This window comes from Solanum tuberosum, unplaced genomic scaffold (assembly GCF_000226075.1).
Source record: "Solanum tuberosum cultivar DM 1-3 516 R44 unplaced genomic scaffold, SolTub_3.0 scf00130, whole genome shotgun sequence".
NCBI lineage: Eukaryota > Viridiplantae > Streptophyta > Magnoliopsida > Solanales > Solanaceae > Solanum > Solanum tuberosum.
This window is the reverse complement of record NW_006239060.1, coordinates 1,191,714-1,209,982: the sequence shown is the minus strand read 5'-3', so window position 1 is coordinate 1,209,982 and position 18,269 is coordinate 1,191,714. Positions and strand designations below refer to the sequence as shown.

The window sequence follows — 18,269 nt, the reverse complement described above, 5'->3', positions numbered from 1 at the left end:
TAAGATCTTGATGGATTCGAATCAGATTCTGATGAAGATGAGATTGTTGTTGACCTTCAACCTTATGTTGATAAACTTAGAGGTAAGACTTAATAGCAACTCACATTTTTCTGCCTTTCTTTTATATTGTTCTTAGTACTCTCTGTTGTTGATAACAATTTATTATCAACTGTTCTCATCTTTCTGAACTTAGATATGTAACTCTCCAAAATCCATCTTCCTTCATTTAATAGCAGCACATTGAGATTTGTTTGATCATTTTGGAAAAAGGTGCTCTTTAGGTGTATTTGTTTTTGTAGTTAATGGTAATCTCTACATTAACCAAGGCGTTGCCGTCCTCATGGTAGTAGTTCTCTAAACTCGGTGTGTGTGTGTGTGAAAAGTGAGAAAACAAATTCAGTTTTTCGATATCCTGCATATGCATATATAGCTATCTAAAAACTTCTGCATACTTACGATCTTGTTTTTTTTTGTTTTCTTTTTCTGTCAGATCATCGCATCTCAAAGGACAATCCACAATAGCAGAAATCACTGAGAGTTTGTGGAAATTTTGTTGGAAGTGGTGGCCTCGTAGGTGCAACATCTTCGTCTTTTTAGAGTTAACATGCTGCCGAGCAATTAACCATGGATCTCCAGTTGATCAGTTAGCGGAAGCTGGCCTAACACCATCTCACATTGTAGCAACAATATTTGACATACTTGGACAAACCATAGGGGGTTTTAGAGGTCATGACCAAGTACACAAATGTTGTCCACAAATGTGACTTTTAGGTACTCATTTTGGTGGATTAGGCAGACTTAATTGTCAAGTCACAAGTGTTCCAGATGCATGTAATAGAAACTGGTCATTTTGTATTGAGTATCATCTTCATTATCCAAATTGATCATTTAATGTCTTTGAAATGCTTTATGACTTGGTCATTTTGGAGCTCATTGAGCATGCGAGAAACTTATTCATGGAATAATATGGGTAAATATAGATACCCATATTATACATTGGGTAACTCGTTTTTACCCATTTAAAATATGAGTTGAGTAGAGTATTTTACCCATTTTTATTTAATTCATTTTCGACTTGACCCACTCGTTTGCCACTCCTAGCTGACACTAAAACCATTCCGGGTCTTATGTAATTTCTAGAGGTGCATCTATAATTCAAACGTGTGGAATTTTTTGAAGTAAGAATTGAAGTAGCTGCACATACTTTAATATAAAATTTGTTTTGTTTGAACAGGAAAGCATATGTACAATAGTTTAAATTCGAGCATATAATCTTTTAAATACCAATTATGCTAAAATGTACTAATAACTTAATCACCTGGAATAACCGGATATATATATATATTATTACCTTTATTTATTTTTTATTTATAAGTGAACAAGAAAAGGACTATCAAAGCATCAAGCAATTATACCAAAAGTAAAGTAAGTTGTACTACAAATTTGGGTCCATTTTGTTCCTTCATATTCTTTTTCAACCACGTGTATGAATTTTATTTCATCATCTTCCTTTTTCTTTTGACACGTATTACATTTTTGTTTTTGTGAAAGACATTTGGTTTCCACTCAAAAGAAAATTTCATCTTTTCGAACTTTATATTTGTCAGGAGACATGGGATTGTGAAATAGCTATTCGAAATTACTGTAGGTGAGTGTTTCGACAATTCTTGCTCAAATTTTATTCTAAAATTTCTGAAAGTTGGACGCACCAAATTTATGTTGTAAGTCACTGTAACCCGCATTGAGTGCTAGACCTAGCATTGTAGGGGAAATAGTTGCTTCTAAACTCACTCTTAAATCCCCATTTTGTTGTGTATTAAGGTTGAGGTCTCATGTTGGAGCAGAGATTGCACTGTTGAGTTTTCTTGCTTGAAATTATTTTGATTTATTTTCCTATCATGGACATAGATAAGTAACTTTTAAGCTTCATATCGGAAAGTATTCAAACTAATAATAATTATCATTGTTCAACAAATATTCAATGGAACTTTGAGTGCACTGCCATTCTGTATTGCAGCTAATGAAAATGAATAGGAAATTTATGATATTTATATGTAGTTAGCTTTTTTTTTTTTTTCGTTTGTATTGGCTGTTATGTTTTATTTATATCTCTCCTGTCACTTAGATTTGTTGCTCTTGAGCTGAGGGGTCTCCCCGGGAAACAGCCTCTCTACCTCCCACGAGGTAGTGGCAAGGTCTGCGTACAATTTACCCTCCCCAGACCCCACCTAGTGGGATCTCACTGGACATGTTGTTGTTGTATATGTAGTTAGCTTTTTGTGAAGAGGCATATCAGAAATAGTCTAATGAGAAAGCATATGTTTACATTAGTAGTTGCAAACGAGATCGACTTGGTATATTTTAAAGCACACACATGTTAGTTCATATTCTTAAAACGAAAAGTTATATTCTTGGTAAATTTTAGACTTCCTTTTTAAAAAAAATTCTAATTATTTTTGCTTTGAAAGTTATGTTCTTTAGTCTGTTTTGTGATTAATGCTGAATTTTGGAGCTCAATTGTTCCGGGAAAGCTTGTGTGTATGAGAGTTGGTAGTTGGTTCTTCTTTTTAATGCTATTGATTTATCGTGGCAGAGCCAAGATTTTTCTGTCACGATTTCCAGTAAGTGCTTCAAAACATGAAGAAGGTGTGTTCAACATCTACTATATATGTATAACTTTTTTTACCATGTATGAAGTATAAATTTCCGTTGTATGTAGTTTGGATGAATCCCGCGACCCTACCTGGCTTTGCCACCGTTGTCGACAATCAGTAAGTATAACATCAAATACTCTTATTTTCCTTTTTGAAGATGTACATATATCATTACAGAAATGATCTCCATGGAAGCAGAAGACATATTCGACACAACTTGCATTAAGGTTACCAATTATTAACACATATTAGTATATTTTTATAAATAATTTTAATTTTCTATTTCCATCAAAGTTGTGCGACGAAAATCATTTTTATAATGCAATACACCATCTATATAAAAAAAATTGTGAGATATTTTGAATGTTGTAACTCATTCTGTTTGCAGAACCAACTCATGCACATTAACCATGTCCAAGACACACATTCTCGTTGTTTGAGTTCAGTTAAGGAAATCGTCCTGGAGAAGCTCTAATGTCAGACACAAAACTCTATTTTCCCTGTCCTAATAGAGAAAGAAGACAACTTTCCATTCTATGTTAATGAGAAAACACCAGAAGGTCAAACCTTCGAGCACAACTGAGGTACGAGTCTAGAGATGAAAGTACTAGGTGTTGTATTTGGAACTTCAAGCGTAAACCAGAAAATTGAACCAGTCACGCCATCGAAAAAGCTGTAAAAGGTTGATCTACTTATGTACCTATAACTAAACTCCTTGGAAAAAATATAATACAATTAGAAGAATTCTGGTCTCTCTTTTTTTACAGATGGTTGATTTGTCCAGATTTCAATGTTGTAGCTTATTTGTTGAATTATGACATAGGTTAAATGATTAGGCTTGAGATTAAAGTTTGGGAAAATGCATAAGTATCCCCAGCCTTTGCCCAAAATCCCTGAGACACACCTAACTTTTACTAAGGTTCTATTACCCCCGAACTTATTTTATATATAATTTTCTACCCCTTTTCGGTCTACGTGGCACTATCTTGTGGGCCCAACGCGTGTTAACAATTTTTTCAAGAATAGTGCCACGTAGGCAGAAAAGGGGTAGAAAATTAATTAAAAAATAAGTTTGGGGGTAATAGGACTTTAGTAAAGGTTAGGTGTGTTTCAGAAATTTTGGGCATAGGCTGGAGGGTACTTATGCATTTTCCCTTAAAATAACATACTATTACATATTTTAAGGGAAAATGCATAAGTACCCCCCAAGCCTATAGCAAAATTTCTGAAACTGAGACACACCTAACCTTTACTAAGGTCCTATTACCCCCCCGAACTTATTTTATATGTAATATTCTACCCCTTTTTGGCCTATGTGGCACTATCTTGTGGGCCCAGCGCATGTTGACATTTTTTTCAAGGATAGTGCTACGTAGGCCGAAAAGGGGTAGAATATTATAGATAAATTAAGTTCGGGGGTGTAATAGGACCTTAGTAAAGGTTAGGTGTGTCTCTGGGATTTCGAGCATAGGCTGGGGGGGTACTTATGCATTTTCCCATATTTTAACAATATGTACAACATATACAACTATGTTGCCCAGTTAAATACTGTACAAGCATAGCTATAATAAACATAACATACTCAAATCATAACTGCTCATATCTTCAAGTACATCATATGCATATCCTAATTCAACAGCCACAGTGGTGTGCTGGAGTTACGCATAGGGGGATCCTGAAGTATCTTGGAAAAACATGGAAATATCAGTCAACTAATCTAACATTTTGAAAGAAGAAAGAAGAATCTAGAAAATATAGTAGCGTAATGACCAAGATACTAAAACAGAATGTTAAAACTATTTTTCTGCCAAATACTTGCTCGAGTAATTAATCTGGAAGTGTCAATTACATAGGAGAACGTGTATTCAAATCTTTGAACAGTATATTAAATTGAAGGATGCTTATAATTAAAAAGGTGACATCAAGGAAGCTTTGAAATTAATATAAATCTCCCAAATAAATTTTTGCACTTCACCAAAGGCTGGTGAAACAGTAATAGTGAAATAAATTGGTGATATATATTTCGGTCAAGCTCACATTTAAGATTTACCATGATCTTTTCCAAAGTCTGCAAATCAAGGAGCAGCCAGAAATAAATGAAGATTCAGATGATATAATCACAACTCTAATTTTCGTGCACAAGTACAACATTGACTCAGATGAGAAGACAAAAAACATTACATGGAGTAAGTTGAAACACCAAAAGTTAAAAGTTTTCTTGCTTGGAAAATTCTGTACAGTAGAAGCACAAAAGGAGTCCCGACTTGAAACATAAAGCTCAAGCTAAAATATGAAACTAAATATATAACAATTACCTCACTTTCTAAGATTTTGAACTTACTAAGATTTCGAACTAAGTTTGGGCGGATAGATTGCAAACGTAGTTATTATATTTCAATGTGGATTAATTTCAAAAGGAAGAAGCAAATATTAGGGGGAGAAGCTTTAACATTTGTCAGTCCTTGTAACTGAAACTATTCTAATCGCAATTTGAAAATCATGCATAACATGTTCATAACAACTTTAAAAGCAACTCAGCCTATTAAAATATCATCATCATTAGGAGGGGAGATGGTTCAAAACAAATTGAATATTACTGCTACTTAGTGCGAGAGAAGTTATTAGCGAAAAAGTAAGAGTTACTGGGCAATCTAAATAAAAAAGAACTTCCTATATGTATACCTGCTTGCATCAGTTATTAAGGTGAAATGTAAAATGTAAGCAGATATCAACATATACTAAAATTAGAAAACAACAATCTTTAGAACTTGCTAGTTTTTTTGTCAAAAAATGTATTGTTCGTTTAAGACTCAGGATTGCACACATTAAGCACCCATTAATTGAATATAGTCTTTGTAAGAATGGTTCCTCTTTATTTATAATCAAAAAATTTGAAAATTCCAATCAAGCATATTCTCTCTTTACTCCTAATAACACCAGAATTTACTCAGATTCAGCATAAATGATGTTAAAATTATCACATATGTATGGTTTGTTGGGGAAAAATTGTAACTCCAAAAGAAAAACAAAATGAAGTAAAGATCAAGCATGTTACAACCAAACAAAGACACCGTTGCGACCGAGAAAAGTACATACAACCTTAACACAATCTCTATTGTAGTAAAAGAGTATATAAAGCAACACTAACCTGTTAATCTGAAACACAATCTAGAAATTGCACAAAAAGAAAACAAAAAGACATAAAACCTTCAAGGAGAAGAGCTGCAGAAGCTGAAACAACAAAGAAGAAACAAAAAAGAAGTGTGCATAAGTAGACCAAACAAAAGAGATGATTCGTAAAAATACAATGAACAAACAATTGCAGAAAAAGAAAACAAATCGATGAAAACAACAAAGGGAAAACGAAAAACCTACCAATTTGAAGCTTGAAGAATCTGAGCTGTAGAAGTTAGCTGAGAGAAGGCGATGGTTCACTTTTGATTTGACTGATTTCAGTATATATGTAATGGCAATAGGACAGCATACATGCAAATATAGAACCATCCACGTGTTGAACGACCAATAAAAGAGGGCTAGAAAGAGTCCTATAGGAAGTCTCAACTCCCCAATCCCCCAGGGTGAGGGGTGAACCTTTTGTCTGATTCAATCTCATCTATTTTGCTTTCGACCGACTGAGAATTCAGAAAAAAAGATTATATTTTTCAGTAACCAATAGTCGCAAAAATAAGAAAGTTACTTCCTGCAATTAGACAACATAACAACAATCTGAAATATAAGGAAAGAAAATCTAAATTACATTACATTATATCTTTAGTGTTCATGTCTCGCAAAAATTAGAGTTTATTAAAACTTTAAGGAAAATGCATAAGTACCCTTCTAGCCTATGCCCAAAATTTCTGAGACACACCTAATCTTTACTAAGGTCCTATTACCTCCGAACTTATTTTTTAATTAATTTTCTACCCTTTTTGGCCTACGTGACACTATCCTTGAAAAAATTGTCAACACGCGCTGGGCCCACAAGATAGTGTCACGTAGACCGAAAAGGGGTAGAAAATTATATATAAAATAAGTTCGGGGGTAATAGGACCTTAATAAAGGTTAGCTGTGTCTCAGGAATTTTGGGCATAGGTTGGAGGTACTTATGCATTTTCCCTTATTTTAAGTATATACTGCATTGATCTTTTGCTCAATTAACTTAGGCGTTCAACTTTGTTATTGGGAGTTATTAAATTAACAAAATGGTGGTCATAGAAGAAGTGGAAAAAAAAAAGCAGTAGAAGAATCTGATAATTTGCAACATCCGCTCTTATTTGTTGGCGACTCACATCTAATAGTTTAGCAAGTACATGTCAATAATGTTTTTCATCCCTATTATAGTTGATTCAATTTGGATGTCATTGGATTGAATTAGCTTTGATACATCCATTTTTCTTACTTACAGATGAATTGAATGCCATTAGATCAAATTAGTTTTGATATTTTATCTTTGCAACTTTTGCCAAACCTCCAAAGTCCTCAATTTAGCCAAAAGTAAGATACATGTTAAAAGTAGGAATAATTTATCATACAAACCGGGAGGGTAAGCCATTATGTTCAACTTCTATAACTTAAATGTTGGATCAAAAACAATATTGAATTGATCATACATTTTAGATCCACTAGTTTCTGGGCATGCTCTTTGCGCGTGTAACCCATTTTAATGAGTATTTTATTTCCTTAAAACTTAAATATTATTAAATAATATGATTTGAGTTCTTTTTATAAAATGTGTCTAATTGAGGTTTCTTACTCTGTCTCACTACTAATTGTGATACTCCAATTTCATGACCTCCAAGTGAATGCATCGAAATAATAATATGAGAAGTTAATAAAATAAACTTTATTTATAAATTAAAAAATGAGTTCATAAAGCAAAAGGGGAAAAAATGAAAGCTATCTAAAAATTTTAAAAAAGAATTATAGTATTAAAAGTTTTTTTTGTTGGTAGAATAGTGCTAGAAGATCAAAAGATTGCATGAGATTAATCCCCTTCAAACCATAGTGTAATATTAATATTTCTTCAATTAATTTTTTTTTATAGGAGATTATGTACTTTTTGTACCAAAAATGGTGTAAGTTTAACTTTGACCGAAAGGAAAAAAAAATTCTTTCAAGTGTTTTTAATTTGCCTTTTGAATCTCCCGGTAATTATAATGAATGTGTCCAAAATATCATATTAGATTTTTGCAAACACTTAAACTAATTATTTAATTATAAATATTAAAAATTAAGGTGTAAAAAGTATTATTATTTATATTTTGAAGATTAGAATATTTATGAACATAACTACTATTTTTATATAAAATTTAATTGTCTCTTCATATATAACTTATCCACTATTCATTTAATGTTATATGTTTCACCTTCTTCGTCTTTTTTCCAAAAAAAAAGAGAGTAAACATTCTATGACATTCATTCTTAAAGATGAAAGTTAATGTACATGTAAATTATGAAGCGTTGCAACTTTTATAAAGAGTTGCGACTTTTATGAAAGGCATAATACATAAATATGCCCTTTAACTTGGCTTCATATCACATTTATGTCCTTCAACTTTCGGTGTGCACAAGTAGACACTTAAATTTGCATAAATTTGAACAAATAGACACACATGTCCTACATGTCATTTTTTATCCTACGTGGTGTCCTATGTGTATTATGCCATGTAGGACTCATGTGTCTACTTGTTCAACTTTATACAAGTTTAAGTGCCTACTTGTGCATACCCAAAGTTGAAGGACATAAATGTAAAATGAGGCCAAGTTAAATGGCACATTTATGTATTATGCCTTTATGAAAAGTTGTGACTTTTATGAAAAGTTGTGACTTTTCCAAAGAATTGTGACATTTTCGATAAGGCACAATAAACATTTATTCACACTACCCTCTGTTGTCTATAAATAGAGGGATTTCCTCTCATTTTAAAACAACGAAAATTCTGAACTACTTCTTCTGCACAATTAAATATTCGTGTACTTTGCTCCTAGTGGCTCACTGACACCATTGTTTTTGTATCAATACACTGGTGAATAGAATCGTTCTATCTTGAGAGGATCTATTTCTTTAAACCTCGGGTACTAGATGAGAATAATTTCCTTATGGGGACAATGTGCGTGGGCTCGATTTTTTCCTTTCTATTTCATTCTATTGTTAAAGGTCCTGGTATGTTTTTTACGGTCATTAATTTATGCTTATGTTATTAAATGTTGTTTTTGAGTACATGTTTTAAACTTTATTGTTTATGTTTATGTTTTTGATCATTATGTTGAAGTAAAGATATGTTAATCAAGAGTTTGATGTAATCATTAGACTATTGGTGTCATGTAGATTAGAATTCTTAAATTTGTAAAATAAATGACTTTGATCTTTATAGAGTTTTCAGTGGCTAAAAGATCCATGGGATGTCCAAGAAGGGACTTTTGAGTGTTCAGAAGTTATAGTGGTTCCCCACTACTTGGAGTTTTAGTTATTCAACTTTCTATCTTATCGAGGCATTCAATCGATTAGTGACATCCAAAAAATAAAGGAATGTAGTGGGATGGTAAGTATTGTACTCAACCTTAACCAAAAGTTTGAGGTTCAAATGTTGGATTGGAGTCAATGAATTACCCCTCAAAATAGGATTAATCATATTAATCAAATATTAAAGAAATGATTATCTCCTTATAAACATTAGATTAAAAGTCACAAAAAAAGTTTTAACCATATTGATCGAAACATAAACAACAAAAAGTTTTAAGATATTATTATTTAATATTTAATTATTTGATTAAATTATTAATTTAGTGTAAGGTTAAATGATAAGTATATTAAAAAATTTATTAATGATTCTTTCATTGTCCTAAAAATAATTAAAATATTTTTATGTAATATTTAATTAATTAAATGTTTAATTGTGCCTAGAGGTGAAATGCTAATCTAATTTTTCATCTTTGAAGCTTCCCACTTTTAGTAATACTAGTTTTGGACACGTGCGTTACACATGTGTCCCATGCTAATTTATATAGAATCATTAGAATTAATGATAAATGTACTTTCTGATAGAACAAGAAAATTAAAAATAAAATATGCTAACAAATCACGTGAACATCCAATGAAACAAAAGTAGCAAAATATAAAGATAACAACAATGACCTACATATAAACTTGGTAACAATTCATATGTTCTTCAGAAAAAAAAAAAGATAAATTTTATTTTAGAAATAATTGAGTTAGTCAAAATTCTTACTGGTACAACAATTTCTTGTTCTGCTATCCAAGTCACTCCACCTTAAAATATGAATTACTACACGTTGAGTTTTGGATTGAAAACCCATCACAAATTCATATATGTGAGTTTTTTTTTTCATGAGTTTACATTAATACTCCCTCTGTCTCTAATTACTTGTCCACATTTTTTTTAGTTGTCCCTAATTACTTGTCCATTTTGACAGATCAAGAAAGGACAATGTTTTTACCTATTATACCCTCAATTAATTACTTTGAAAAAGGTTGAACTTTTTGAAAAATCTTAAGTTTTTAATTCATCCACTTCATAATTAATAGGGATAAAATGGTAAATTCACTATACCAATAATTATTTTCTTAATAAGTGTGTCAATTCAAAAGTGGATAAGTAATTAGGGACAGAGGGAGTAGTAAACAATAAATATATCAAGTTAGTTTAATTGGACTAACTTTTCAATTTCCCAAAATATTGTTACACTTTCAAAAAATGTGCATGTGCAGAAGTACTTACGAAAAATAATTTAATGAAGATAAATCAAATACTCCTTGTGAAAATAACAAGGAATGTGGAAGGTTGTGAAAAAATAATTAAATAGGTGAGAAGAAGAAAAAATTAAAATAATTAGCAGTAATAATTGAGGTAATTCATATTGTTATAAATGAAGTTTTTTAGAGGCAAAATATATGTGTAAGTTACATTACATATGCTCGTAATAGGTGAAAAAATCAAATTGACTTATTAAAGAAGAAATTGTTCAACTTCTCATTTATGTAAGAAGTTACAAAAGTACGTAATGGGCGAATAAATTAGTTTCACTCATTTAGGGAGAATTGAATGTGGAGGATTAAAATATGATTATTGTTGAGTTTTTTTTATTTACTCACAATCTATGTAATTCAAACATTACTATTTAATTTGATTTTAAGTCATCAAAGAAGGGCCGTAAATTTTGTATTGTGCTAAACTTGGATTTCAACCTTCAAGTAATTAAAATATGATTGTATAATATTTAATTAGATGTTTTATGATATTTTGATTTATTGCAATAGTGAACTTATAATTCGACGTTGATAATAAAAGCTAATACAATATGATATAATTAAATATAGGATAACTAATTCAGTCTTTAAAAAAGGAGTAAAAATGTCTAGCAACTTTCTATGGACATTTTCGTCTTTCAATTTTGAATTTAATACATATGATATGTTTTTTATTTAATATTCAATTAATTAGATGTTATATAGTAATTTTTTATTGAGTGGAGGGACAAAATGGTAATCCAACTTAAGGTTGGAACTTCTCACTTTTAATATATCATATGATATGATGATTACACCAACATACATGGCAAATAAATCCTAAATTTACATAGACAAATGAGAAAATGAACAGCAACTTGTGCACATACAATGAAGTCCTGGTCAATACGTTGTAAATCTGAGAGCTCGAAGGGCATAAAAGCTTCACAGTAAGGTTTCTCGTATCATGAGTGTAACGTACCCCCACCGTTAACAAATGAACTGGACTTTCCAGGATAGATCAACACCGTCTCATTCTTCATGGCATGCATTTTATGCCAAAGAGCTGCTTGACCAAATGGATCTCCACAGAGATTTCCAGCTCCATGGGACGCGCCTTGTGGTTCTTGATTTTACCAAACCTATAAAAATGAAAGGAAGTAGGACATCTGCATTTTGTTTTGCAGCTTATGATATCATGGTGCTTTGGTGAATTTTAAGTCTGAAAAAATTACAGTGATGTGATCTGAATCTCACATCAGAACAATGTATTTATAATAGCCTAGGAAAGCAAACTAAAAGGGAGGTGCAGCTAAATCTTCTTCTACCTTGTTATCCTTGCATCTCTTTAGCAGGAGGAACTGCCCTCGCAGGTGCAAAATCTGCAGTTACCCAGAAGAATATTCAGAAATCTTCCATTACACCTTGAACTTAGTCAATTGGTCAAAGATGCATAGCATAAGACATCAAACTCATTAAACGGCTGAATAACATGCAGAAGACAGAATTATGTGCCTTAGGTTTCACTACTGTGTATGAGATTATCAGTCGCATGTTCCTTCAGTTTGACTAGAAATGAATTATCAGTTAATCCCCCAGTAACATGATAACCTGCTTCAAGGGGAGAGCTTACTTCCATAAAGTACAGTGCAGGGAAATAGATATTTAACATGATATGTCATATATAAAAGAGTCCTGGTATGTATTTTTATAGTCATTAATTTATGCTTATGTTATTAAGGATAAATGATAAGATGTAATAATTTTCATTTTCCTTTGTCTATAAATAAAGGGATTTCCTCTCATTTTAAAACAACAAAAATTATGACCCTCTTCTTCTTCTTCTTCTTCACAATTAAATATTCATGTACTTTCCTCCTATTGAATGACTCATTGACACCATTGCTTATGTTACAAGTCCTGGTATGTATTTTTATAGTCATTAATTTATGCTTATGTTATTAAGGATAAATGATAAGATGTAATAATTTTCATTTTCCTTTGTCTATAAATAAAGGGATTTCCTCTCATTTTAAAACAACAAAAATTATGACCCTCTTCTTCTTCTTCTTCTTCACAATTAAATATTCATGTACTTTCCTCCTATTGAATGACTCATTGACACCATTGCTTATGTTACAAGTCCTGGTATGTATTTTTATAGTCATTAATTTATGCTTATGTTATTAAGGATAAATGATAAGATGTAATAATTTTCATTTTCCTTTACATTATTAATCTTTATTACTACGTAATATTGTATGTAAGATAATATAGTGTTTTAGTTTTAATGACCGATAGGTTTTAAGTATTATTTTATAACTTCCATGATATTAAATTCCTGCGTATTAAATTCTTGCGCGATCGAAGCGCGGGTAATTTTACTAGTTAATCTTATAAAGGAAAAAACAATAGGACCCATAGTAAGTACCTACGAATTAAAAAGGGGGTAGAAAGCTCTATTATAGGAATGAAGGTCTTTCCAAGTGCTCGCGTGAATTTCCAATAAAAATGACAACAAAATCAAAAGTCTCAAACCTAGCTAGTTGGGGTCGTTGTACAAATCCTCTCCATTTGGATTCTTTCATTACAATACTCTATTGTTAAGAGTAATCATAAAATTGACTAGCTTTCTGCTAACCGTTAACCTACTGCAACCTTCTTTTCTGGGCTTCCCAAGACAAAATAACAAATAGGGATCTTAAAACAGAAACGCAAATGTGATGGAGATAATGTACAATGGTACCTATTCTTGCAACAAAGGAGGCAGGTTTTCTGCTGAGACAAGGTTCTCTATCTCCTGCAAGACTTTCATATCTTTTATGTGAGACCATGTTTGTGGAGGTAATGCCAGCAACAGTGCTGTCAGCACATCGTTGCTTCCAGGGTGCATTGGTGAGCAACCATTTTGCCCCGAAGAACAGCAGCTAGTCTTTGCCTGAGATGTAGGGACCAGTACATCAACCCCCTGCTCCCCATTCCCATTCCCATTTACAACTGTCCCAGACACCACTGTAGCAGGATTGTCCCCCGTAGCTCTGTAGCATCTGACACATGTTTGGCGACAGCAAAACCTATCCGACAAACCAGACCTTCCTGCAAAAATGTCTGCTCCTTGGCAACAAATGCTCGCAGCAACATTGGTCAAACTGCTTTCCATTTCTGCTTTTAACTGATAGACAGAATCTTCTGAAAGTAAAAGGCTTGTGACGTGCTTATAAAGAGGAGTGTCCTGCACTTGTTTCAATACCTCTTCCTGCAGAGTAAGGTAAGAGTGCTTACTGAACTCATAAATAATGACCTATCCTGCAACCGTTATCCGATTAAAACTGGAGATGGGAATATGCAAAAGAATATGACCATTTCTGAAGCCTTTTTTAATTCAATTTACTAAAATTATCCAGATACCTAACCTTGATTGCTAGCCTTCCTTTCTCCTCTTCACTCAGCTTTTGACCATTCTCCTCTTGCCTTCGAACTTCTGCTACCCACTTTATGAATTCAGCAAAATTGGGAGGTAGATTTGAAAGAAGAGTAGAGAGAACATCTTTTATGTCCTTCACATTCTCAGAACTTAGGAGGACAGGAAGATCATCCATCAAATGCTTTGAGATAGAGACCCAACTCTCATGTTTACAACTCTGTAAGAGCACACTATTCAGAATGCATGAATAGTCACAGAAAGGAGAAAATCCAAGAGTATTTCGACAAAGTACATTCTTCCCTCTTTATAATAGAATATATCACATAACAAAGTACATATTAATTAGTTCTAAAGGACAATATTGTCAAAATCCATAAATATTGCAATGACATCATGGTTCTGAAGCAAAAGTTCAAGCTAATCTCCTGTCACTAAGACCAATTCCCAAGTATTTGACAAAGATGCCATCATTATGTTCTAGCATGTAATAAAATAGGTTAAAGAAGTGGTTTACAACAATCTGACCAAGCCGGTGTACTGAAAAGGATCAACTAGCAAAGGGACTAGCAGGCAGTAATAGGAGCTTGACTACATCCTTGTGTTACCAAAATTCCAATACCTTTAGCCACTAATGAAAACATTATTCAGCTAAACAAGAGGAAAATAAGAAAGCTTATGAGAGATTCAGATTTTGAATTGAATAGAAGTTGCTTGTTGTAGTTTATCCTAAGGAGTTTACTTATAAAACCAAGTGGTATAATACGAGCTACTTAAGCCTTACCAGGGTATATAGCAGTGCAGGAGCTCTATGAAGCTTAGAGACAAGCATAAACCTGAAAATTATGTGTTTGCACATAAGTCACTGAAATCCATGCTGCAAGTATGAGATGGAGTAAGAAGGACCGCTAAATTTGGACAGAAGAGGAATAGGAAAAGAAAAAAATGAAGAGAAAAAACAGTTATATTTGAAGAAGACCAGAAGCAGTGCTGAAACAGTTGAGCAATCAATTTCTTTGATTTCCAATTTTCATCTTTAATATAAGAGGGAAGACCAAATCACATAGTAAAACATCTTCCTCTACATATTTATATTCCTAAGCAAATGCTTAGAAATTATCAGTTGACAGCTAAAAAGCATGAATGAGACGCTGTTCAAGGTAAGGCGGATGTCAACAGCTTATAATGAAAATCAAGATATATCACACTGTAGCTATGTGGAATTATATACCCCCTATGTAATCCTGTAGCTTCATCAATTGTGTTCATGGCTTCCCAAAGGAGAGGGACGGGAACCCAGTGAGGGGGATATTTAAACCTTGCAACATCTAGAATCAGTGCCATATCCTTTTCCGCGTGATAACCACCAATAGGTGAAAAGTGGCCTGAACCTGTCTGCCATAAGATTCAGAAGAGATGTTCCAATCTTCAGGATAAGTCAAGAAGGGGTACTATAAACCTTCATAAATAAACAATTAGCAATATTACCAATAATATTCCTGAGGGACCAAACTCCCAATACAACAATATACTTCTTCACAATGATAAGCAGGAGCATAGAGAAGCTATGTTTATATTTACCTGTTTAAAAAGTCCTCGATGATTAGATGAGATCAGATGACAATCATCACTAGTTGTGCAGGCCATGATATGTTTACGGAAGTCATCAATGGTGCTAAGATTAGAGCGAAAAGCTTCCACCTTCGCTCCTGCACAGTGAGCCAAACATACCACTTTCCCAAAGGAGATCCCTTTAGCTTTAACCTTCTCCAATGGCTCACAGCAGTCCAACATGGATTCATCGAACCATCTCCAAGGCCCTGACAGTTTGTTGAAGCTGATAAGATAAAAGCAGCGACATTGTACGACACTAAAAACGAGCTCATTGACGTAAGCAGAATAGGACAAGGATATGACCAACCAAGTTTGAAAGAATAGAACGTGCAGCATCAAATAGTTTCAGGTGATGAAAGCTAAGAACGTAAAAGCTGTCCTCAATTCACTAAACTCCTTTTTTTCAACCTTTGACTCTTGAATATCAGTAGACAATAGTAACAAAGTATAACCCTGATATATAAAAGTGGCTAGGTTTCATGTTGAGTGCTAGATGATCTGAGAGTGATGTCAATGCATCACAACAAATCATATCAACTTACAACGCTCAGAGACAAGGCACCAACAACTCTGTGCTTATATTTTATAACTAACATGAGCAGGGGATAGGCAAAAATTATTGGAAAATACAAACATAAAGACATTTTCATCAAAGAAAATAAACATAAAACTTAAAAGGAGCCCAAGACCTTATTAACAATTCAGGAGATAAGGCCATGAAAAAGTGAAGATCACAATCATGAGGAAGGATAGGAACACAACTTCAGTAGATGATAGGTTATAGGAGAATTACCTTTCCATTTTCTTCCGGGATCAATAGCAAGGGCATTCAAGACCATGGAAAGGCTAGCCAAACCACAATATGCTGGCTCAGATTGTGTCTGAAAATAAGAGATCAACTTGAAAAATCCTTCCATTGTTCCATTCTGGATGGCCTCCAAAAAAAGTTGCTGCAGTTCCAAAAACAAGTGGAAATCAGTACAAAAAAATAAAAAGAAATAGCAGTAACTGAATAAACTAGAATATTGTCAGGCATTTTAGTATCTGGAAGTAAATGTCATCAACTCTGGACGATGAGCAAAGAATTGGTGTTGTTATGATAACAAATGGGCCAGTGAATAAATTGCATAAGAGCCTCAGGCAAAAGTAGCTCAACACCATTTAGGTGGCTGTGTTTGGGATCCAGGGTGATAAATAGTGCTCTGCGGGAGCAATTTGAGTATGTGAATATTGTTCAAGTGTCTGTATCTCCTCATCCCCGTTCTTTGTTCTTCTCACCCCCTTTCTTAAGGCCCGTCTGGAAATGCGATATGAAATCAAGTTGATATGAAGTTGAAGTTTTGTTTGGACATGCAATTTGGATTTCTTAAGTTGTATGTTTTTTCATAACCATCAAAATTTCTTCAATTCTTATACAATCTTACCATATGAGCAAACCATAGTTATTCTTTAATATAATCCTTTCACATGGTACGAACAATCACGCGGAGCATAAGTGTTTTCTTTTATTTTGCAAAATTTAAATCGATGGTCTTTTTAACAAAATTATAAACTTATGGATCAAATTTTACTTTTAGAAAAAATTGAAAACATGATTTTGAACCCTAAATCATGTTTCTTTGGAGAATTTACGAATTGAAGTCATTTCCAAACATCAATGACAAAAATTTAAAATGATGACTTCGTATCGCAATGCTTCTCATCTCCCTTCTCTGTTATCCTTTACTTTAGTTGGTGTTAAGCTTTTCATTGTTATAAACAGTTTTGAGCTTTCAATCAATGGAATTGGTTCCCTATTATTGAGCATTTAGAAGCTTTCACTTCAAATGTCTAAATCAACTAACAATAACCAAATAATCTGACATTTAACATATGTGCCAAAAATTACAGATTTAAAAGTCAACCTACCAAACCAAGTAGTAAATCAGCACCAGCTAGTCAACGGGTAATTGAAACAGAACGAAACATCATAAACCCTAATCTTCAAAAAGAAAAAAATGAGAAAACTTGCCTTTCCTTCATTAGAAGCGAAATCAATAGCCGGAGGAGATGGAAGAACTCGGCGATACAAACCCGCCATCGCCATTTTTCTCCGATCAAATTCTCCCCCAATAAATAGTACACTACAATCTCTTGTAATCCAAATTTTAATTCAAAAAGGGGAACGCCACTTGCCAATTTCCTATATTCGTTTTCTTTTCCAAAGGAATCAACTTTTGTTGTGTAGTCAATGATTTTCTCCACTTTCACCGTTTTTGTTCCTCTTATCACTTCAACATATACTCCCACTTGGCACCTAATTTTAAAAAAATTCAAATTAAAAATATATGTAATTTTAAAATTTTGTTGTAATGTCATAAAGGATATTAAAATTTGAAAAATTATTAAATACAACAAAAGTAATTCTAACTTAAGACACATGAATTGGAATAAAGGGAGCAACACTTTACATTGTATTCTCAAGTATATATTATATAAAGGGAAAAAAGACAAATATACGCTCAAACTATCGTAAATGGTATGCAGATATTCTCCATCATACTTTTGAGACATCGTTGCCTCTGTTGTCCAAAAACTAGAGCATATATGTCCTTCACTCTAACGGAAGACTAAATAGGAACACGTGTCACAATCTTATCTGTCGATCCGATATTCAATAAATGTCGGGTCGGTAGATAAAATATGGCACGTGTATTCCCGTTAGTATAAAGGTATATATGCTCTAGTTTTTGGACGGCATGGACATCAATGTCCCAAAAGTATGACGGAGGATATTTGCGTACCATTTATGATAGTTCGTGGGTATATTTGTCCTTTTTCCCTTGTATAAATA

General features: G+C 33.0%; 1 protein-coding gene and 1 long non-coding RNA gene across 5 annotated transcripts; one reads left to right on the top strand and one right to left on the bottom strand.

Moving 5' to 3' along the window:
* On the top strand, window positions 1-859 carry LOC107061399 (uncharacterized). The gene is made up of 2 exons (XR_001473948.1): window positions 1-82; window positions 491-859. It is a non-coding gene; the product is annotated as an uncharacterized lncRNA (long non-coding RNA).
* A 10,299-nt stretch (window positions 860-11,158) lies between these two features.
* LOC102600824 (glutathione gamma-glutamylcysteinyltransferase 1-like) lies at window positions 11,159-17,722 on the bottom strand. Of its 4 annotated transcripts, XR_001473952.1 has the most exons (9): window positions 17,448-17,721; window positions 16,230-16,386; window positions 15,404-15,642; window positions 15,054-15,217; window positions 14,607-14,658; window positions 13,815-14,042; window positions 13,148-13,657; window positions 11,730-11,783; window positions 11,159-11,543 (listed from the first exon to the last, which is right to left on the bottom strand). XR_001473952.1 is itself a non-coding variant. In XM_015310588.1 (8 exons), the coding sequence occupies exons 1-7, from the start codon at window positions 17,456-17,458 to the stop codon at window positions 13,148-13,150; spliced, it is 1,356 nt and encodes a 451-aa protein (XP_015166074.1). In that variant the 5' UTR covers window positions 17,459-17,722; the 3' UTR covers window positions 11,159-11,783.
* Window positions 17,723-18,269: the final 547 nt, after the last annotated feature.